The sequence below is a fragment of the Mus pahari genome, chromosome 5 (assembly GCF_900095145.1).
Source record: "Mus pahari chromosome 5, PAHARI_EIJ_v1.1, whole genome shotgun sequence".
Lineage (NCBI taxonomy): Eukaryota > Metazoa > Chordata > Mammalia > Rodentia > Muridae > Mus > Mus pahari.
Window position 1 is genome coordinate 4,252,197 of NC_034594.1, and position 24,861 is coordinate 4,277,057.

Consider the following 24,861-nt stretch of genomic DNA (forward strand, 5'->3'; position numbering starts at 1 on the left):
ACACACACACACACACCACAAAGAGACAGAAAGATAAGGCAGAGTGAAGGACACCTGACTTCCAACTCTAACTTTCACACTTATGCTCTTAAATATATGTACATATCTGCATATACATGTACAAATAGGAACATGCACACTGGAAATTACACACATAAAGTAAAATAAAGCTATTTTAGTGGTGTGGGGAGGGAGTGTTGTAAATCAATGTTAATTTTAAGACATGAGATACTTAGAGTAGATTAGAAGTTTTCTGGGAATTATCAAGAATAATTCTTTCATAATCAAGTGTTGCATACAATAACAGGATTTATTTTTTAAAAGGCCCATGCATGGCGACACACGCCTCTCCCTATAATGGGGAAGCTGAGACAGGAGGATTGGATTTTTAGACAAACACTGAAAAACAGTGATGAGATTCCCATAGCGCCTGAAAAACAGTGAGATTCCCATATTGAGATATGAAATAAAATACTACATAATATACATAAGTAGCAATGCATAAAGAAAGTATGTGGTATAACCATCTAGGGTTTTTATGAATTTTTACATTGATCAAAGTAATTATAAATCATGTTTACTATGAACAAATCAAATTTGCTCCTTACAAAATTGTTATTCCATTGTGCTATTGAAATCAAATCTTTAACACATCCTCTAAGTATCCTAAATTTTGTTGTAAAATATTATATATGAAGGGTTAAAATATTTACAACTCTTTGTTCCTGCATATAACATCCCAACCATAAGCATTTCAACAGCCAAACCTTAGGAGAAAGCAGCAAGGAGAGATAATATACCAATTTTAAATGTGGATTTTGATTAGGTAAGATGTAAAGAGCTTTAAAATTCTGTGGAGTATGATGTCTTATGCAATGCCCATAAAAGATTTATATTACCCTAAGAAAACATTAATTTTTGTTTAATTTTGATCATTGCTAATAAAATCTTGCCATAGAAATTGGCTAGTCAGAAAAATTTAATTCTCTCTTCAGAGCTTTTTCTTTACTGCTTCATCATTTAATTTTGGCTTTGCATAAAAACATTTCTCAGATAGCTGAAGAAATGTTAAGAAAATTCATCTAAAGACACATTTCTTCAAACGTTTTTCCTGTAAACTTTGGAAAGAGACATTTCCCAGTAGTGAGTGGTTCACAGTAAGGCTAAGGAAGTTGCTGCTGATTATGCATTTTAAGGAAAATTTCATCTTTCCTTACTAGGAGAACGTTTATATTCTGAAGATTGACTGCATCATCTGTGGCGTGCAGGATTCTAACACCATTTAATCTCCTCAAATGCCATATGGGAACTGAACGTTTATATCTCCGATGTCTTCTCCCACCCTTCCTGTTACCCTTTGGTCGGTTGCATTTAACTATCCTTTTACCTACACCTAAGAATGCAAAAATAAATATGACACTAGGTAGATAATCCAATTTCTTAAGATTGTTCATGGCCTTTAAGCATTATAGCATAAGGGTTAGGAGATAGACTACCTGTTCATTTTCTCTAGCCTCTGCTTGGTGCCCCATATGCATGTATATTGATCATTGATCCCTCATTTCTGAGAGTCTAAGGATCCAGGTCTCATGCTTGCCCAAACCAATGAAAAGAACAATGACTTCAAACAGAACTCAGAGATGCTGATACTGTAACAACATTTCCCTCTCCTCTAGTCAGCTTCCTGCAATATGACAGTAGAACCGTCACTTAACAAAGGAACTTACTCCAGAGTTCTTGTTTACAGATAATTTTATCTAACTGACTAGTATTAGCTTTTTCATTATACGTATGCTAGAGACACTAGTGTATCTACTCCGACATGCAAAGTGATTAATAAATCTGTAGCCAATGATCTGGGTAAGAGGTGACAGTTTCAGGCAATAAAACCAATGCTGTACTTACAGTGGTGGTTGATGGGGCTGGCTTTCAGCATTTCTTGGTGTTTTGCAGGCAGCAGGCTTCGCCATGTCCCTGACAACACACCTGGGGCGCATGATAGACAGCACAACGCACTATTAATTATAAAAGGGTAGAACATATCTGGAAATTAAACACCGTACTGAAAACACAATCTAAAGGCAAGTCTTGTCCAGCCCATTAACCTTTGTCCTGAAAAGGCCCCCGGATGTTGGAATTCTTTGACTTGGGTTTCCACAGGCTCAATTATACCCACATATATTTTATGCTGGCCTCAATATTTGATTTTCCTTTTAACATCAGTAAAATGATTGTCAGCAGCTTTTCCCATAGCAGACAAGCTATTGAAAGCCTTGGCCTCACCACGTGAAGACATCTGAGAGCTTAAAAATAGGAACAGCCGCTGTGTTGATAGGTTAAGAATCAAGCAGAACTTTCTGTGGCTTTGGCTGGCTCACTAAAAGGTATGGCCTCATACTGCCCATCATTAACTACCACACAGGTTGCCCTGCTTATGCTGAAAGAGGTCTCAGGGGCTGCTAGATACCCCCCATATGACAAATTCTCTGCAAGCTGAGGAGGGGAAAGGGATGAAGGACAGGGTCACATGGGAAGTGTGTATGTGTACATGTGTAATAATTCTTGAAAACTTCTTTATTTTAAGCCCTTCATGATAAAGTAAATGCGAAGGTAGGCAAGGCATCAGAGCTCCAAAAGGCAACAGGAGTTGATATTTTTACTTAAGTTTTAATGGGGTTTGGAGTACCAAAGGTATCCACTGGCCAATTAGAAAACACCTCCATTTGACTCCATTTGAATGAGTCATAATCATCGCAAAGCTTTAAAGCAAAAACAGCTCTAAACAGAGAGGCTTGGTTATACTACAGAAGCTGGACATTATAGACTTTGCTAGATATGAATGCCCTGAGGTTGCAGGGCCTGTAAGCTTGAGCCTGGCTCTTAAGAACTTTCTTGGAGATTTGGCTACATTGCTCAAAATCAAGGCCAATCATGTTATTCCAGATCTCCAATGAGGTAATGGTAATAAACCTGTTTCATCAGAGGGAAAGCTGCATGGCAAAATTCTCCACTTCTGAAAAAAATCATACATGTAGACACAGACACAGGCACAGAAATGTGCATACACAGACACACACTGCTCATCCCACCGGCAAGCACACTCGGAAATCACTATGTAAACATGAGAGAAGAGAAGGAGCCACTTTCAACTCCCCAGGCCTTCCTCCGGGGATCAGGCAGTCTTGTGTTGCTGGTGCCCATAGATGTGCAGGGGAGCACAGGGAAACCTCCTGCTCCTGTCTCAGCTTCATGAAGAAGCTACTCATGTTTCAGTACTAAGACAACTTGTAGGAAGGCAGCTGTTCAAAGCCACCCATGAGCATTTCTCAGGCTCGGGACTTCAGTCTCACTTTCACAAGGTGTAATGCCCAGTAACTTAAATTTCAGAGCACTGGGGAAAAAAATCGTTGACAATTCTCACTCAGCCCAAAATAGCATACACAGCCTGTTTGATCTACATGGGCTGGCTTCTGAAAATACCACCAAGTTGGAAAATTTTTCAAGAATTTGAGAATCAAAATTCTGCTTTTTCTCTCTTAAGGATGAAGGATTTGTACAAAGCTTGGAAATAATTCTATCACATACAGATTTTACTAATCTTTGACGTGACTATTTTCTAAGAATTATAGATAGGCCTTTCTTTCTTTCTTTCTTTCTTTCTTTCTTTTCTTTTCTTTTTCTTTTTCTTCTTCTTTTTCTTTTTGGTAACTACAAAGCCATGTCTTTGGAAAAAAGCTGTTATCTTTCTCCTGCGGTTTGGTTTTAAAACCATACCAGTTGCCATATTTCTATATTTCTTTCATTTGCACTTGCTACACAAACTTACCTATAACAACAACAAAAAAACAAAAAACAAAAAAAGAAACAAAAACAAAACCTTGATCTGAGTTTCTGAACTTTGAATCTTAAATCATAAGAAATAAGCACACTGCCCGTCAAATTTAGTACACTTGGAATAAATTTAAATATATATATATATATATATATATATATATATATATATATATATACATTTTAAAATATTTCCTTGTTTATGCTTGGCATTGGAGATGGAACCTAGGCAAGCGCCCCACTGCTGCTGTTTCCCGAGCCCTGCTTTTCACTAACTTGGCCAAGCTAGTCTTGAACTCACCCTGCAACCCAGGCCTCAAACCTGCTTGTTACCCTAATGTCTCAACTTCCTAAGTGGCAGGGATTAGACTCCTGAATAACTAAGCAAGCTTTATTTAGATATAATTCTAAAAAAACAAGACAACATCACATTTCCCACACTGATCTTTATCCAGAGGACTTATGTTCCTTCAGTGGCTATAGCTAGCTACCAAATCTGAGCTTTGGGGGAGAAACAATTAGCTTTAGATTGCTAATTATTTATCCAGTTTAAAGGGATTCTTAGTCATGGGCAAATATATATATATATATATATATATATATATATATACACACACACACATATATATGTGTATATATATATATATATATATATTCCCCACATTTTCTAATATGAATTCTTTCAGATAAAAAAACATCTTCTAGTGACAAGGCAAGAAAGTGCAGAGAATCCTCCCTTGTGTATTCTTGCTGAGGCCATTTTAGGTTGAACTAGAATTGACCTCCTGGATTGCTAATCCCATGGAAAATTACCAACGTCTATCCTAGGAACCCCAGGTCAGGATGTCCTAGCTAACTAGTGTCTGTTAAGCTGCCTGTTTATGTAGAAACTCCCTCCAGCTAACCTCTTACCTTAGCTTCTGTTAAACTACTTGCTTCTGTAAAGGTCCCCTGCAGCTGCCAATGAGATGCCAGATGTGCTTTTTTCCCTTCAAAAACCCTGTGCTCCAGACCCCACAGGCTATACCTAGTTCCAGGAACACTTAGATATAGTCCTAGTTGGCTACTATGAAGACCTTCAACAAACTGTGTTTGAGTGCTCATCTCTGGGAGGCGACCCATAACAAAAGAAAATATACTCTATACTCTTAAGTCACACTAAATACATAATCTTCTCAGGAGTTTTTGTTAGCCTCTACAGATTAACACTCCTTTACAACTATAATTGAACTGTACCTCAGTTTGGAGAGCTACCATCTTAATATTTTTGACAGTTCTAATGTATAGATTTTGTTTATCTCAAGAAATTGACATTATTTCTTACCCATTAGATACAACGTAATGATAAGATCGCTTCACCCTTTAAGAAACACAATGGCACTTCAGTGTGTTAAAGGTCTCTCCAGATTCACTTCCACGGTATTGAGAGAGCACAAATCCTGCAAGATGTTCTACTTCCAGAGATCTTTACAGTCTGAGCAAGACCTCAAGGCCTTTGTGACGTCTTCAATTACTGGATGAAAGAATCAGATCTGGACTCTTGCAGTCTTGTGCTTGCATGTAAGCCTTCTCTTATCTCTCAAGCATCACAGAAGACTTACGCAAATGAGGCATTCTGAAGCTACCTTTGGGGAATTCTCCTCCTGACCCCGCCCTTGGCTCCGCTGTGTTTTAGAACCATTGAAATCAATTCAATGAATGTCTGCCAACTGCCCACTTAACCACTTCTACCCGTCCATGCACATACACAGGGGGAGAGAAATTCACATTGCCACAAGCCTGCGGATGAGACTACAGAAGGACTCTCCTCTCTCCAAACAGGAAGTGAATGTGCTTCTAGATACTGGCTTTTGTGCATTAAAAATTCTGAATACCTTCAAGAAACACAATTTACATAATCTGTCTCTCTCTCTCCCTCTACTTTTCCTCCTCTCTCTTTTTCTCCTGACCTCCCCCTACCCTCTCCTTTGAGATTTTCCATTTGGACATTAGCGACCACGCCCCTCTACCAGGGCTTCTACATAAGAACTCCATCACTACCTTATAAAGCTTTATCCAGATTTAAACTTTATATGATGCTTCATAGCTAACATGGGACAACTAATCACCACACTCTAAGCTGTTGCTAATAGACTATAGCTGCTGACATGTTTGTTTTCAGTCCCATGGATTTCCTATCATTAGCGGAGACAACTGCAGTTAAACAGCACAGGAGAAACGATTATGCCTATGCCAGCTTCCCAGGTGTTACTCATATTCACCTTAAAGGCATAAGAATGGTTAAAATAACCTCAGGATGAAAAAAATGAAATATTTCAAACACACAGTCTTCTGATTTCCTGGCCAGCAAAAAGCAATGTGAGAGCGTTTTTACTGGACTGCTTTCCGTCTCATTCTCAAATTATTTCAAGTTGTTCTCAAGTCACATCATTTGCCACTACTTAGTGGCATAAAATATATGCAAATTTCCTCTCGCCAGGCCAGCACTCCTTACCCGCAGTCATACACGTGATTGCCTGTCTAGCACTGACTACCTTACAGACAACAGCCACATCTAAATGAACCTTCCTTTCTCCAACCCTGATTCCCTGGCGGTGTCTCTATCTCAGGAGTGAAAATCTACCCCTAGCTGTTGGGTCCAAGCTCTGGACTTGGCTCTTCCTTTTCACACCCTGCATCTAATCTACCACACTGGCTACATTTTCAAAACACTGCGACAATCTCTTTTGAGACTGTGTCTCCTCTCCTCTCTACCGACATTGTTCCAGTTTCATTCTGAGCCCATGGTGTTCATCTAGAGGTTACAGGAAAACTTATTGGAGTTGGTTCTCTCCTCCTACCACATGAGTGGGTCCTGAACATCTAACTTAGGTCATCGGGCTTGGAAGCAAGCACCTTGCTACGTGGAGGCACGTCATTGACTCTCACCATGGGTTTCTGGAGGATTGTTCTGTCTTTATTCTTGCTCTGGTCTTTGAGTTCATTCTCAGCACAGCAGCCAAGTGAATCTTATGAAAAATAAATCAGATAAGACACCACTACCCACAATTCTACAGTGGTTTCATGACAAACTACAGAGTCTTCCAGATGTTGTCCTCCAGTATCTCATAACTGTGGGAGCTCACCCTCCCCGCTACTTCCCATGGGGCCATGTCTCCGATGCTCAGTTTAGCATCTGTGCAGCAGTCTTTCCTTCTGTCTGGAGTATCCTCTCTCAAACCTGTATGACTAAACTTCTTTCTCTTTCATGACTTCATTCAAATGTTGGTCTTTGAGGTCTCTCACCCCACTAGGTCTTCTCACCTCTACAATGTTCTAAAGGGAACACCTTGTCACATTCCCAAGCATCCTCTGTATTGCCTAACTCTACAGAATTCATGCATGCCTCATGTTTCCTACTGTTTAAGGTAAGAGTTTCTCGAGAGTAGAGAGATCTTAGTCTATGTGGTTCATTAATACATACCAAGAGACTAGAATTTTGCTGATATACACCAGTCAACTACTACATATTTGATAAAAATTAAAAGCTATACTCTTCAGACTTATGTTAACTAATTTAGTATGGTAAAAACATGATTCAGAACACATGATAGATAACATATTTTATGAAATTATACCATATTTCTGCAAAACAATTTCAAAATATAATTTGTAGTAAATAGCACTGTGATTCCAATTAACTCCACTCTTTGTTTTATATGGTTCTCTTTCTTAATAAAAAGGTATATTTCTCAGGAGATGATTTCATGAATGGAACTCTCCCTCTTCTTTTCTCTTTCTCTACCCCTCCCCTCTCTGTCAGTGTCTGGTGGAGTGGGGTATATAGTCAAGTGATTAGTATCATGTATCTTCCACACTCACTCTTCTCTCTAGTTTTGGAGGCAGTCTCTCACTGACATTCAGTTACAATGGTCAGACATCAATCTCTAGGATCTTCCTACATCATTGCCCCCAGCACAGGGATTATAGGCACAAATTGCCATGCCCAGACTTGTTTTTTTAATGTGGAGTCAGGAGGTAGAAATCAGGTCTTCATGCTTGCTTGTCAAGCACTGTACCAACTAAGCCACCTTGTTAGCCCATGAGGATAAACAAAAGCACTTTTACTGCTTTAAATATTTATGCAATAACATTTTATGGAATGGCATCTTGAAATTGCATATAAGAAAATATCTTTTAGTGAAGAAAAAATTAATTTCTTGTCTTTTGTTTTTTCTACACAGAAACTGAACTTCATATTTAACATCAATCACATACAAAACTGTACATCTCTCACCTTCCTATGCAAGGGGATGGAGAGGTCCTAAAAGGAAACCTAGAAAAAGAGCTAAATATCTGAAAAATAAAATTGTATTTCTAGGCCTTGAAGGGTAAAGGCACTCACTACCAAGCCTGACCTGAAGAGTAGAAGGACCCCAGAGGCAGACTAGAATTGTTGCCCTCAAGGATTTCCCCTTGTATAAATGAATAAACGAATTACAATGTTTAAAATGATGATAAATCCTATTCTTCCCTCAATGAAGGGCTGAAGCATCCACACCCTGGTCTTCCTTCCTCCTAAGCTCCACATGGTGTGTGGGTTGTGTCATGGGATCCATCCTGTCTGCAGACACCAACCCGACACTGTTGCCATTGCCAAGAGGCACTTGCTGACAGGAACCTGGTGTGGCTCTTCCTTGGGCGGTTCGGCCAGCAACTGACCAATGCAGATGCGGATATTTGGAGGCAACCATCACTGAACTCAGGGACCCTGATGGCGGAGCTGGTGGAAGGATTGGAGGAGCTGAGGGGGATTGCAACCCCATAGGAAGAACAACATCAGCTGGCCGAACTACCTCGTGCTCCCAAGGACTAGACCACCAACCAAGGAGTGTGAATATATGGAGGGATCCATGGCTCCAGCTGCATATGTAGCAGAGGATGGCCTTGTCTGACATCAATGGGAGGAGAGGCCCTTGGTCCTGTGGAGGTTCTATGCCCTAGCTTAGGGGGGTGCTGGAGGGGTGGGTGGGAGGGGGGCATCCCCACAGAGGATGGGATAGGGGGCTTCTGGAGGGGTAATTGGGAGGGAAGGGGGATATCATTTGCGGGATCTGTATCAAGTTACTGTCCTGCCCTGTAAGCCCTTTGATACTAAGAGTTTGTTAAAAAGGTATGCAATAACTTCCAAGCCCTTTCAGTGCCCATAGTATAAGATACAGGTGCACTGTTAAAAGGCCTTCAAACATCAGAGCAGTGTTGATAGCAAAAGGTTATTAGCTGAAGTAGAAATTCAGAGTGACCTTAATTCAATGGGAACACTGTAAAATGTAATATGCAATGCAGCTTATCTGACATAACGATCTATACAAAACTACATAGAAAAAGATAAAAGTTTAGTCATTTTAAGGAAGAGTACAATTGATAAAAATCACTTCAAATACACTTTACAAAAGAGCTTCAGAAATGATCTCATTTCCATTCACAAATTCTGAGAGGAAAAGCTTCAAAAGTACTGTCATAAAATTCATTTTATATTAAGATTTGCATAATGATGTCGATTCCACTGTGAACAAATGAATGTGACTTTTACCCATAAGTGATGTAGCTGAGCAAATTCTCCACCAGGAGGAGAATGAGAATGCTGAGCTTTGAAAAGCCAGATGTACTATCCACAAACCATCCCTGTGCATTCTGGGAACTCACAAAAGCCACATCAGGGGGATTTGTATTTTAAGAAAGGCACAAAGGCAGGTGAAGTTGATTTTCAACCATCAGAAAGGAAAACAGATGGCCATCTTTCACAATGAATGCCCAAGGGTGCTGGCCTTGCCCTGCAAAGGCCAAGAAATTGATATTCAGAAAACTAGACAGAAAGACTCCTGTAAAAGAGGAGATTCACTAGTGAGATTAATGTAATATTTAAATTCTGAAGAGTCAAACCTGTTTTCAAAGACAGTTAAGAGAAGAAAACATCCAGAAACCAAGTCTTTGCTCTGTTCCCTGCCTTAATCGCCATCACAATTCTACTGTGCTTGATCCTGCAAAATCCGGGCACTGTTCAGAGGATCTCTGCATGATTGTTAATTAACCCCTGTTTTAAAAGATTTATTTCATTTGTGCACAAGTGCGTGTGTGTGTGTGTGTGTGTGTGTGTGTAAAGCTGTGTGCTGGAAAATGAACTCTGGTTCAATAAAAGAGCAGCATGGTCTCTTAAATGGTGATCCTTTTTGTATCCAACCTATTATTTTATCCAATTTCTTATTTTACCAAAATCAATTTATTTCCCTGCTTGCCATTCTTGAAATATTATAGTCATGGACAAATGTCTGATGTCATACCCCACACATAAGTCCTCTCATTTGTATTTTCTTTCTAATGCAAATTTATTAGACTCAATTGAGCAGAGGGAAGCTCAATTGAAATATTATAGTCATGGACAAATGTCTGATGTCATACCCCACACATAAGTCCTCTCATTTGTATTTTCTTTCTAATGCAAATTTATTAGACTCAATTGAGCAGAGGGAAGCTCAATTGAAATATTATAGTCATGGACAAATGTCTGATGTCATACCCCACACATAAGTCCTCTCATTTGTATTTTCTTTCTAATGCAAATTTATTAGACTCAATTGAGCAGAGGGAAGCTCAATTGAAATATTATAGTCATGGACAAATGTCTGATGTCATACCCCACACATAAGTCCTCTCATTTGTATTTTCTTTCTAATGCAAATTTATTAGACTCAATTGAGCAGAGGGAAGCATCCAATAAGATGAGGCCCCAGGTCAGATTTTTGAGCAGAGACTAGAGAAAGATGGAGTGCCAATTTAATATCAGTGGGTTCATAAGAAAAATGACAGTATAATAATGAAAATAGTGGATGTTGATAATTTGTGGAAAATCTACACTGAGAAAAAGGAAGTTATAGAAGGGAGGGTTTTTGATTTTTTTTTTTAACCTTTAAAATATGTGTCTAGATGAGGGAACACAGAAAGGAGAAGATTCAAGGCAGACAATGGAGAAGGAACAGAGAAGGCTAAGTTCTGGGCTGGATAAAGAAATCGAGAAAAAACTTGAAGAAGAAGCCATGTTGCTGATGTTGTAGACAGGGACTTCATGGCAAAACCAGACAATCATTTTTGCAAATGTTAGCCTTGCAGTGAACCACAACTGCCATGTACAGGTCCTTGCACAACGATCCCTGAAGGACAACACTTGGTGAGATTGACTTCAGAATGTGCTTGACAGTACACACATCTCCCCATTTGTCCTCATAACTCTCATTTCCTAGCGGTAGAACCTCCCTGTGTTCCAGAGGCCTGAGGAAGACAGTTACCGGCTCTCCGTTATGTGGTACCCTCTTCTTCTAACTATGGCCCCCAAAACTTTGGTTTGCAGCCCCCAACTCTGGAAAGCAGGAAGAATTTGGACATTTCCTCCTTTGTTTGACATAAAAAAAAAATAACTTGTATCCTATAGACCCCATTTCCTATGGCAAGCTCTCTCCCTCTGCATGACGGTGTAGCCATCTTCAGCAGGGTCCTGACGTTAGCTACTTCTTCCTCAAGACCTTATTGGAGCTACTGATGCAGGTCTGCGTAGAGCCTTCTCAGGAGCCTGATCAGTCTTTTTAGAGACAGAAGGAGGTTGCTGAGGTTTTTGTTTGCTTGTATGTTTTGTCAAGAAAAAAAAAAATCACCTAAAAGTCACACTTCATAGGTTTTCAGGAAAATAGCCCAGGTAAACTAAAAGGGCATCTGATTTTTTTTTTCTGGCAACTGGGGTTATACTCTGTACCAGGTGACTGGATTTTGTGCTATCCTTCTGGAAGCCGTGGAAGACCATGCTGCTGTGTGGAATGCATTGGACTCCACAAAACCCAAGACCTACCATTCACTATCCACTGAAACACTTAGTATAGGTACCACAACTGGTTGTGCCTACAGTCACATAAAATCTGTTTCTCAAAGAAAGCCATGTAGATTTTTTTAAAAAATAAAGGAAAGCATACTGATATGAAATCAGACAGATATTGCAATAGTCTTAGGAGTAACAGCAGTTATCTTTGAGGCAGAATTGTTTACAGCCATTAGTATTGTACATCTGTACAGAGGTCTAACATCATTCACAGACAATTGATTTGTCTTGTAGCCCCAATGAGAATCAATGGTCTACACTGATGGCATATCCTTCGTAAGCAACCACCATTAGGTTGAAAAACATGAGACAGGAGACAATGTTTTCTCTGCAGTACCACTACATCAAAACGAAATACCAACACTCTTAAAAAGAAGTAGCATACTTCTTAAAATTGTCTTCAATTATTTGAAAAGAAAACCCAGCAACCTGAGATGAATTTAGACTTGAAAATTGAATAAGAGCATAATCAGAAAAAGTTAATAATACTGGTGACATTCTTGAGTGCTTCCAGTGAGCCTCAGGGCAAAACACTCAGCTCTTCAGACAAGAAATCTAATCAGACATTTCAGTGTTTTGTGATTTAAAAAAAAAAAAAAAAAAAAAAGACCATGATATTCAAGTTACAAATTGGCTTGTGAAATGCCACAACTCCTCCCTAGGAGGACAACTGTTTGAAACCATATGATACCTGTGACATGATTTTCATTGTCAATTAGGTTTTAGTAATTGCAACTAAATTCATTTGGGTTTTTGTTTTTCTCATTTGGTTTCTATTTTTGTTTGTTTGTGATTGGTGGGGTCAATCACATTGAGCCTAGGCTGGCCTCAAGCTTACTAGGACGTAAACTTCTGGTCCTATAGCAAGATTATATATATGCACATGACAGTACATGTTTTGAACAGTGCTTGGGACTGAACCTAGGGCGTTGGACATGCTAGGTTAGCACACTGCCAACTGAGCTGAATTCCAAGACCAATGGCCATAGTTATAACTGAGCATTTCAAGTTACAGGCACTAATATTTACTAGACACCTCTTGCCATGCCTGAATGTTGTGTAACAGGGCAAGGCAGTTGTGCAATGGTTTACAGCAGTCTCGGTGCTTATGCTGAAACTATGAAATCCTGTAGTGGAAACAACAAGAATGGGTAGCAGTATGGAATGTTGCTGGAGCTATTTCTCAACTTTTCTGCCTTTTGGATAATGATGTTAGGGTAGGTCTATGGATATAAGCCTTTTGTCTTGTATGCATTTGTTCTTTCATCTGGGAGCCAGAGAACTAATAAATGGCTACTCAGAGAGTCCACAATGGTTCCTTGGTGGGATTGCTGGGGATTTTTAAATAGATAAAATGAGCTGGGAGAATGAAATTTCCAAAAGCATTAATAAAATATTTCAGTCATTACTTTCAATTAATGCTAAGTAATTTTCCAACAGATTCACCTGCCTTGAGAATTAAAGAGTTAATGGAGCTCATCAAATAAGAAGGTATGTTGTACTGTGTACTGTGTGTAGATTCGTAAGTGCCTTGAAGGAAATAGACACTATTCATTTGTTTCAAATAAATGATAATTTAATATGTCAAGAGACCATAGTGCCTCTTTTACCTGAAATATGATAAAAGGACAAAGGAATTCAATTTGACACTTTGGTAGCAACTCTAATACTTGAATATAATGGCTTTTTGTCTTATGTTTTTGTGCTTAGAAGAAAAGCAAATAAATATTGCAATTTTTTGTCATCCCTTTCATCCATACTGATGAAGTTGTAACTAGTCACTTAGGAAATATTCATTATCATTCCTAAGGATGATCAACTGCCTACAAAATAAGATTTCTCAAACCCACTGGGATAGGGGAAAGCCTCTGAGCTTTCTACTCTTTCTTGATCTAGCAGGACCATCACATCAACAGACTTGTAGAGGTCACCCCACACCTCTAAGGTATCCAATCAGCATCTTCCTAGAACTTGACTAAGCATGAAGCATGATCAATTAAAATGGAATAAAAGGCACAAAGAGGTAAGACCCACAGGGTCAGGGTGTTTGCTAGGAATGTCAGAAGCTTTGCCCACAAAGCCATATTAACATGACCGCCTAAGCGTGAGCTGAACAAGGCAACAGACAAGGTAGAAGGGGGAAGAGCAGGAGGTCTCAACTCTGCACAAAGAACCACAGGCAACGGAGCAACTCTGAGAGCTTGAGAGAGAGTCTTCCCACCACTGGGATTTCTCATGCCAAGTGTTCAGCTCTGAAAACAAAACACAGCGAACATTTCACAGACTGAGCGGTGTGCATTCATATGTTTAGGTAGATGTATGCATATACATATAGGCATGTACAACAACTGATGGGGAAAGAAGGCCATGGATTTAAAAGAGATCAAAGAGAGCTACATGGAGTGTTTGGAGGGACAAAAGGGAAAGGAGAAATGTAATTACATTATAATCTCAAAAAATAAAGGAAGTAATGAAATAACTGTTTATTTTAGCCGCCCCCCTCTGACCTCCTCTTATACCTCCCAAGTTCTTCAGGGCACTCCATTATGTCATTGATTGTCAGAACACAGTCCAAGAATGGAGTCCTGTGAGAAGATTTCTTACTGTTTGTGAGAAGACTCTGAAAACATGGTTCTTCTGACCTCAGTTTCTTTACAATGCAGAATTGTTCTTGGAATATGTTCTCGTGCCCTTCCGGGCCTACTGGATAGGAGTGAGCTCACTTCAGATTATTCATTACAACTGGCTATCGTTACTTCTTTACCTGCCTCTATGGGAAAACATGATTTTGTGAAGTGCAGCTTATCTGCCATGTGTGGCTTGCCCTAATGATTGTACACTTTACACATGTGACTCTTCTTAACCATCAGAGTATAAAGTGTCTGAGGCTCTGAATGAAGTTGGCTATTGCATACGACTTTAGTCCACCTCATTTACCGAGTTCATTCTAATTCCCATCACCAGCTCGGGTGTCAAATAGCTGACATCCACCCCAGTGCTGCTCTGATGACCTCTTTCTGCCTCTCTAAAGGTGGCTCTGCCACCACAATAGATCTCACCACTAAAAGACCTCTTAAAGTCACCCTTTCATTCTTACAGCTAGAAATTCTAAATTCATTTTTCCTTAAACGGAGGGCTAGAGTGTTTCCTTCAAACATTTCCTCTGTTCACAGAGTCCAGGGAAGTGTTTCCCATCCCCTATCACAGACGACACATCCACAGCTATCTTGCTCTGAGGTACTTCCTCCATACATGCCCCTTATTCTCCACCTCTTACTAATTCCCTCCACGGCTCACTTGCCAACCCTCACGTCTTTAGAGCGTGCTTCTGACACTTGCCCTCCTTCCCCTTTCCCACTTCCCTTCCATCAAATTGCCCCCTTCTTGCTCTTAATTTTCTGTCTTTTCAAAACTCAACTCAAATGTCCATAACTCCATAAAAACTTCCAGCCCTTAGCACTCTTTCCAGCATCTTCTAAAAATGTAGCCTATATATGGGCATAGGAGATTTTATGTAATAGTAGCAGCGTAAGTATTGGGAAGAAGCTCAAAAATGTTTACTTGAAAACAACTGGATACAAAGTAGTAGTGTTTGCTGAAGTCCCACTGGAATGCCCTAGTGACAGTAACATCTGTATGAGTTGTTACAAAAGGCCGTTTAATTGATGAACAAATGCTTAGAGACACCTGTCCCATGCCACAGTCCTTGCCAATTGCTGTGATCACAACCTACAAGCAAGTTAGTCTGGCCATCAGTTACAGTCATAATAACTCACATTCCCCTAATGCCTACAATAGAAACTGGTTCATTCACGTTGCATTCATTGACTCCTTTGGCAATGACACCAACTCTGTATGATAACTAGGTAGGCAACTGCTCCTTGGCATTGCATTTATAAAGACCCATTTTGTACATCTGTCACAGTGTTACATGAACAAGCTGAAACTTATTGCATTACTATACCATTTTGTTTCCTTGAAGGTATTTAGGTTAGTCTTAACTTAAAACTAGCTTCAATTATAGTTAAAATAACATTAAGGTTTGTTCTGTTCCTCCTCATTCCAGAGACATCTTAAGGCTCATCTCGGTGACACAATGGTGAGAGTCAGAGTGAACAGATTTGAGGCATCCTGTTGGCTCCTCAAGTCTGGCAAAGTGGATATTGCTGCCATCAATGACTGTAATGGATCTACATTTTCGCATGACAAATGCCACAGCATAGCCAGGGCTGAGAATGGGAAACTTGTCATTAATGGGAAGGCCATCTTCATCTTCTTGGAATGACTTCCGGCCAACAACATGTGGGGTGCTGGTGCAAGTTATGTTGTAGAGTCTGCTGGTGTTTTCAACACCAAGTAGACTTCAGGGTCCCACTTGAAGGGGGAGTCAAAAGGACCATCATGTCTGCCCCTTCTACTGATGACCAATGTTTGGGATAGGCCATCATGGGAACCATGAGAAGTATGACAAATAACTCAACACTGTCAACTATGCTTCGAACAGAACCAACTGCTTAGACCCCTGGTCATGCCATCACTGCCACTCAGAAGACTGTAGATGGCCCCTTTCAAAAGATGTGACATGATAACCATGGGACTGTCCAGAACATTATCCTGCAGCCACTTGCACTGCCAAGACTGTAGGCCACATCCCAAAGCTGAAGCTCCCTGGCATGGCCTTCCCTGTTCCTATAGCCAGCATGTCCATCATTGATCTGACACACCTCCTGGAGAAACCTGCCACCTACGATGGCATCAAAAAGCAGATCCTGGGGAGACAACTAAAGAACACGCTGGGCTATGCTGAGAACCAGGTTGTCTTCTGAGACCAGACGTGATGCCCACTCTTCTACCTTTGATGCTGAAGCTGGCATTGTTCTCAGTGTCAACTTAATAAAGCTCATTCCTTGGTAAGACAATAAATACAGCTACAGCAACAAGGTGGTGAACCTCATGGTCTACACTGGCCTCTAAGAAGTAGGAAACCCCAGGCAGCCCACCTCAACAACAACGCAGAGGAAAGGAGAGGCCTTCAGCTGCTGAAGAGTCCCTGCTGTTATGAAATATAATTCGGTGCTGCAGTATCCTTGGCCAGTTCATGCCAAGGTGTGCCCCTGAGAAATCATGCCATGCAAAAGGCCTGGTATAAAAGAGGTCTATTGGGGAGGGGAGAGAAGCGAAGGCCTGTGGAAGGGATAAAGGCATGCCAGTGGACAATGAGCCAGGCATAGCCATGAGGGCAGAGGGAGGGGTTTGGGTGGGGGCATCTGCAGAAGACAGAGAGAGGTACTGAGTGGCAGCGGCAGGTTCTTCTATATGCTACACACTCCTGTTCCAATTGCTAGGTTCCTGAGGGCAGGGCCTAATAGCTCTCCCAATAAAGCCTCCAACATCTCAGCTCTCAGTTTCCATCCCAGACTCCCCCAGAAGACGGAGGTGGGGATTAGGGAACTCCAGTTTCTTGACTATCATCAATGAAGTTCACTACATCTCCCCCCCACCAAAATAAGCATAAAATTAATACTGTGATCAAGACCACCTCTTTTTCACTGAACTGTTATACAAAGGATATTTGTTTTATAAAACCAACTCCAGTTTCTCACACTTTGAAAATGCCTGCATACTGTCAAATGATTCAGTATGCTTAGAGGTGACATTCTCAATTCTACTGTTGTATATAGAGCTAATGCTCACCTTTCTTTTTTTTTTTTTTTTTGGTGTTACTTCTGGAATTTTAACTAGCTCTAGGATTTATTTTGTGCTCACCTCCTAGTTATAGATCCACGTGTATAGACAAACATTGGAGATTATAAAAACTGTACGACTGGAGTCTGTCTTCCCTTCTATCCAAGCAAACCTAAGGCCAACAAGAATTTGCCCTGGCAAAGTTAATTCTACAGTTAAAAGATTATTCCTTCTATAATGTTTCCTGAAGCCTATCCCATGGAACTTGAGTGCATTGATTGTACACCTGAAGGAATCCTACAGGACTAGCCGCATGGAGCAGCTTCTGCACACCTTTGAGGTCAGTGGTCTGTGTTCCTCTTTACTGGCTCGCTCTGTCTTATTGATCAGCCCCTCAGTTATATCTCACTTTTTGCAGTTGCTACAGAAACCGAGCTAAGTCTTGGTACGGTTCTTTTTAACAACAATTCTCTTAAAAGTTGACTCTTTCTCAAACAGTACTGTCACTCAGATTCCACTGGGAGAAATACAAACACAAATTTTATAATACTCTGTAATAGTCATGTCACATAAAAAGGATAGGGACAAAAGCAAGATTAAGAGAAACTGGTTTCTTCCAGTGACTGTTATACACTAGAATGCTGTGAAGGAGGTTTCAAATAGAACTCTTGTCTCCACCTAGATTTAAAGAGATGGAATTTGGACTTAGGAATTTTAATCCTATTAGCTCTCATTTGATAATAATGTGCCACTTAGGTGTTTGGGAAAGGCTGGGACATGTGAGCTCTTTATTCTTTACACTAGAACATATGTGTCCTTAGAGGAAATGTAGCCCCAAGAAACCTCTGTAGCATGGATCACATATCATAGTCTTTCATAAAGCAGCTTTCTCCCAATTGCATTTTAATGCTACCCACTCAGCTTTTATGACAGTCAGTTTAAGAAATAGCTGCTCTACCACTTCTGCCTGTACTGCAAAGCAGTGGTGAGGTCACTAAGTGGGAGGCAGTTTGTTTCTTTTTCATTGAACTCTGTATTAATTGCTTTATGTAGCACTAAGGAAACATCACTATTCTGGGAGAAGCGCACGTGTTTTAGGCAGACAAGGAAACTCAAGAGCAAAACTCAAGTTTATGTCAACTCTATTGACACAGAGAATGTGTTTTAAAATTTCCTGTTTTTCTTAGTCACAGGTCTTAATTCATTTTGTTGCTTGTTTGGCATTTTTGTATGTGTGCTGGCTAGAGATCTGCTCTCATGTCCTCCTATTTATATAACAAGCAATAGGTGTCAGTGTCTTTTATCTTGTTATGTGAATTACTCTGAAGAAAAGAAATGTAAATAATAGAAAGTAAAACACAAAAAATGTTCATCATAGAAGAACATTAGGAACTTATATTTTTTAAAAGAAAAAAAAAAAGAAAACTCAGTGTCTTAGTTAGGGTTTTACTGCTGTGAACAGACACCATGACCAAGGCAAGTCTTATAAAAAACAACATTTAATTGGAGCTGGCTTACAGGTTTGGAGGTTCAGTCCATTATCATCAAGGTGGGAGCATGGCAGTATCTGGGCAGGCATGGCGCAGGCAGAGCTGAGAGTTCTACATCTTCAGCCAAAGGCTGCTAGTGGAAGACTGACTTCCAGGCAACTAGGGTGAGGATCTTATGCCCATACCCACAGTGACACACCTACTCCAACCAGGTCACACCTATTCCAACGAGGTCACATGTCCAAATGGTGCCACTCACTCCCTGGCCCATGAATATACAAACCATTTCACTTATTGTAGAAGTAGTAGAGCTACATTAAATGACATCCACGCTGATGATGATAAGCCAAATCAGTAAGTTGAGGACAGAGTTAGCATTTTCGAAAAATTAAGTCATGGAAACATCCCCTATGATCACATTAAATGATTTCACAGTCCAGTAAGGGAAAGGATGTTAAACAAGTCAGTAAGCAGTTGTGGTAGGTAGCAGTTTCTAGAGAATGGTCTTCCCTTAGGGGGATGATGGCATGACATTGCTGTACCTCCTGAGATATTTGTACTCTTCAACTTGGGGGCTTGGTAAGTTCTGACACTATGCTCTACAATAGCAGAGAATGCTGATCCATACTGGCAGTCCTTATTTTAAGGTGATCCTGGCTACATAAGGAGGCTCAGTCTGTGAACAAACAAAAAAGCAAATAAATAAGCACAACCATGGCGATTTGCCTACTTGTCCCTGTGTCTTGGTCTTAGGTATTGTCACGTTTGCCTTCACTCTGGGTCTAGAATATAAGCACATCCCTCAACACATAGGATATATACTCTTCAGAAAAATACCACTTTAAAGTGCACGTTTACCTCCAAGGTTATTTATTAAATCCATACATACTTTTAACACAAGCTACTCGACAAATACTCTTAAAGTCTAACCAGTAGATACCAACTCACCTACGACACGGATTATAACCAAATCAATATTTTACCTAAAGTCCAGAGTGTCTATTTCTTTCCATATAATACACAATATACTTGCATAAATTGTAAGAATATAAAAGACTGAGGTGGCTTGAATGAAAATGGCCCACATAGGCTCTCAGGGAGTGGCACTATTAGGAGGTGTGACATTGCAAGAGTGGGTGTGGTTTTCTCGGAGGAAGTGTGTCACTGTGGTGGGGTTTGAAGTTTCAGACGCTCAGCCTCTGCCCATGGAATTATTCTTCTTTCTTGCTGCCTGTGGATCCAGATGTGGATCCACAGGCCCCTTTTCTGAGTCTGACTGCACTCTTGTCATGTTGCCCACCATGACTATAATGGAAAACTTCCAGACTGTAAGCTAGCCCCTAATTAAATGTTTCCCTTTATAAGAGTTACCGTGGTCACGATGTTTCTACACAGAAATGAAAACCCTAAGACAAATTTTAATGTGTATAATTGTAATTCCTAAATGAGAAATAATGGCAATAAAAAATAAAGTATTTTCAGAAATCAGTCATGATATGAGTGAAGAATAAATATCACAAATGGAATATTTCTGATATTTATGTGTCAGAAATTTTCTATAGAGAAATTTCTCAGGACAGAGAGATATTTTCTCTGAAATTACATAACTGCCATATTTTTAATTTTTTCTTGCATATAAAATTAAATAATAAATAAACTAAAGAATGGGAACCTTAGTAAGAAAAGATAAATGAGCCTGGCTCCATCTACACTGCCTATGCATAATTCACTTGCTCTGTAACTCAAAATACCTCGTTGTTTCAGCTGAGGCCAGCCTGGACCACATAGTGAACTTGACAGTCAGGACTACAGAAGGAGATTCTGGTTCAAGTTTTTAAAATATCAAATCTCACTGAAGAGACATCACAAAAGTTATAAATACACAATTATGGACTTATAAAATATCTGCATTATCTTACACATGTTCTATATCAATGGGTACATGAGTGAGTATACATGGACATGACATATAGTTGTTTATAATGGGTTTGAACCCAGAATACATGAAAAATTCATATAATTCTGAAATAAAATGTGGCCAATCATGGTGTTTGCCCCAGAGAAACAAAAGTATGTCTAGAAAATGATGTATATGAATTCTATCAAAGTTTTATTCATGGTGAGCAAACTGGAGGGGACACAGGTACTGATAAAAGACCTGGTTAGTACATTCATACAGTGAGAGGCACCATGACATGCAACAGTGAGAGCAAATCTTAAAAGTATTTGAAACAGAGAAGCCAGACACAGTACTTTAGAAGACACAATCAAGTTCTTACAGAGACCAAAAGAAACAGAGGTGACAGGGTCCAGGAAACAGGTCCCTTGGTGGGGAGCTACTCTCTGTCAGGGATGTAGGGAGACCTTTGCATCTTGTATGTTTGTGTGAATGTTGATGTGTACAATCGCCAATACTCATTAGTCTCAGCACTTCAGATCTGGAAATGTATTATATATAAGTCACATGTCATTAAAATATAAAAGCAAAGGATATGACTCATGCTTGTAATTCAAGAATATAACGTTTTTCACAACAGTAGAATATAATTTAATGTTCATTGGAAAACAGTCATAACAAATATGGAAGTCAAACAATTAATATACTTGTTCAAAATTCACAATGAATTCCTTTCTACAGTGTCCAATAGGTAAATGTAGATAGACTTAAAGCTCAGATAGTGTTTTGTGTGGGAGGATTTTTCGCCATGATGAATTATTAAATACACATGAAAATCTTCAAGGAGCTTTTTAAGTAGAGTTCAGGAAGAGGGCAAACTGTGTCATGACATACTAAAAAGCATTCCCTCTTGCAAAATATATGCAGATTATTTAAATGGTGAATTTGCATACAGTAGTCCCCAGAAAATATTTCTTAAGAATTATACTACTGGGCTGGAGAGATGCCTTGGTGGTTACGAGCACTTATGCTTGCATAGAAACTGAATAGCTTTCCAGAACCCACTCCAGGCAGCTGACAATGGCCTCCCAACCCTCCATAGCTTCCATTCCAGGGGGTCCAAGCTCTCTTCTGACCTCTGGCATCAGGCACACATGTCGTACACAGATACAAATTTGGGCCAGGCATTCATGCACATACAATAAATTAAACCTTTTTAAAAAGTGCATCTCTATTACCATATAATTCTGGGAACATACTAAATATATATATATATATATATATATATATATATATATATATATATATATTTATAATACCTATTTGGATAGGTATTTGAAAGACTCAATAGGCAATCTCCGTAGAACTGAAAACATAGCTTGTGACATAGGATAAAGCAAATGCTATTTATTGTAACGAATACTTACCTCAATTGTTTTTAAGATCAGTAGCTCATACCGAATTTTCTTATGGTTATTTTTTACTAGAAATATAGTAGAAATGAACAGTGTCATGAAAAGTCTCACCTAACCTGTTACTTTGAAAACCCCATAAATAGTGGCCAGTAAGATGGCTCAGTGGGTACGGGTGCTTGCAGTCAAATCTCATGACCTGAGTTCAGGTCTCATATGATACAAGATGGAGAGAACCAGTTTCTTCAAATTGTCCTCTGGACAGCACATTCATCCTTTGGCACATGTAGCACACTCGTGCGTGCACACACATATATATACACACACACAAACATTTAAAATTCTATATGTGATAGCGAGGATCCATTACTGTATCGTACAGCTGTTTTATGTACATCTTGCATAGACATTAACAGGACTCTAAAGGCTATAATGCAGAAAAACACATCTGTATCTCTAGTCTGTTCAGCTGAGTAGAGGCATGACGATGTTCCCAGAACTATAATTGTGATGTCCTTTGAGCTGCTGCAGCCTAATGGTCTCAACCACAGAGCAGGTGCACCTGCTTTGGCTTGCTTCCCCAAACAGCAGGCTTAGGATTCCAGGAGAGTCAGCTGGAAGTCACTAAATTAAACTTATTTCAATTGTGTCATTTGTCTAAGAAACATGGACTTATATTATGCTAGCAAACTAAGTCTAAAGGGGAGAAAACAGCAGAAACAGGAGACTATAAAATAATGGATCAAATAATAAGAAAAAGGCCAGAATGGTTAGATGTTTTCATAAGCAATTTACATCCAACAGTATAATCCTTATGGTTTTGTTCTCCCATTCACTTTGATTAAATTGTTGTTTAAATACCTACCCCTTCCCACCCACCTGACTACTACACTTCTTACCAGGCTTAACTACACTATTTGTTGTTGCCTCTTGGAGGCTAAAGAACCTGCTGACCCCTGATTTGGAGCAGGAGCATGACACCAGCTTTGGATGACAGCATGAGAGTAGGGACGACACCAGGAAAAGCTGCAAAGTTGTTCCTGCATCACAGCTTGCACTCCTGAACTGCCGCCATCATGAATCAAACCTGAGAGCTACAGACTGAACCCAGACCCAACCTGAAGCTTGAAGCTAGGCTCTTGACAAACCCTAAATAAATCACATCACCTTCCCAGGCCTACGAAGCACGAAGAGAACCCAGCTGCAGTCATCGGGGACACCTCAGCCTCCTACAGGCACTGGGGAAGTAAATAATACACCTGGTATGGTCAGGGCTCATTTCTCTCTCCTCCAGAGTCACAGGTTGACCCACGGGAATATGTCCTCTGCACAGCTATCAGGTAGATCTTTCTGCTATATATATCTTTCTTACTATACAGGATACAAACTCTACCAAGCATGTTCTCCTTATAATATCCAAGTTCCAGATTCTCTGAGTATAGAACACATCTTCCCTATTAATTACTGACCCATTTACCATCAAGATACTCTCAAGATACACTGATTTAGGCAGAAGCTAATTTCTAACAATTATTAATAAGAGTTTTGATAAAACCTCTATGAAGATTTTGGACTTTTGTTTCTCATTTTTTTCACCTCTAGCAATTCCACTATCATCTACCTCCTTATAGATACTCAATATTTAAGTATTGATTAGAAGGGTAAATATACTAGAAGTCTCATATAAAACCCACATTTTATAGCAGTCTTTTAAAAAAATATTTATTTATTTTATGTATATGAGTACACTGCAGCTGTCTTCAGACACACCAGAAGAGGGAGTCAGATCTCATTACTGATGGTTGTGAGCCATCATGTGGTTGCTGGAAATTCAACTCAGGACCGCTTGAAGAGCAGTCAGTGCTCTTAACCACTGAGCCATCAGTCTTTAATATATTCACAAACATGACAGTAAAAGAAATTTGGACTTGAGTTGGAGTGAGGGACATTGTGATTCTGGAAGAAAACTAGTTATCCTGGAACTACATAAATCATCTGCTTCAGAAAACACTAAGTCTTTAGTCTGCCATGGTGGGTTTCCACCTAGTCACCACTCCATACCTCTCTCTTAACACTATCTGACGTCAACCCATTTAACTCAGAAAAGATAATAGGCACAGGCCCAACCTCAAGGTTCCATTGTCATTTTCTTTGGAAGGGAGAATACCTTCTAATTAAGGGGTTGGGGTGAAGTCAGAAGACTTGAGTCTTGGGGAGAGTTCACTACACCTCTGGATAGAAACTCTTTGGCAAACAATTTTACTTCATTCTCATCAAAGTAGGTATGGTGCATTTCAGGATTCTGTTCTGGAAAATTCTTATCAACAAATGAACTATATTGTGCATAGTATGCTCTGTGCACACACAAGCATCATGCACATAGTTGTAATGTTTTCTAAAGGCAGTCTTTCACTAGTCTTGAAATACTACATTGAGAAAAAGAAATGACTACACAAAGTCATTAAACCTAAAAATGTAACAAATATTATCAGTACCAACTTGGTGAAGGTGACATCAGTTATACTTTTGAGACAGAAACAAACAAAAGCTCTCTATTTAAAATGGATTCTTTTAATCTCTCTCCACCTGTCTCCCTCCCTCCTCCTCCTCCTCCTCCTCCTCCTCCTCCTCCTCCTCCTCCTC

At 39.7% G+C, this 24,861-nt stretch overlaps 1 protein-coding gene across 27 annotated transcripts in view; it reads right to left on the reverse strand.

The window, feature by feature from the left end:
• Rims1 (regulating synaptic membrane exocytosis 1) overlaps positions 1-24,861 on the reverse strand; it is a 480,520-nt gene that overhangs the window by 393,620 nt on the left and 62,039 nt on the right. For 26 of the 27 annotated variants that reach the window (XM_029538285.1, XM_029538283.1, XM_029538282.1 and 23 more), the window contains exon 2: positions 1,906-1,986. The exons of the other annotated variant lie outside the window; for it this stretch is intronic. In XM_029538285.1, the coding sequence (XP_029394145.1) occupies positions 1,906-1,986 (81 nt within the window). The remainder of the gene's footprint in view (positions 1-1,905; positions 1,987-24,861) is intronic. 27 annotated transcript variants of the gene reach the window in all.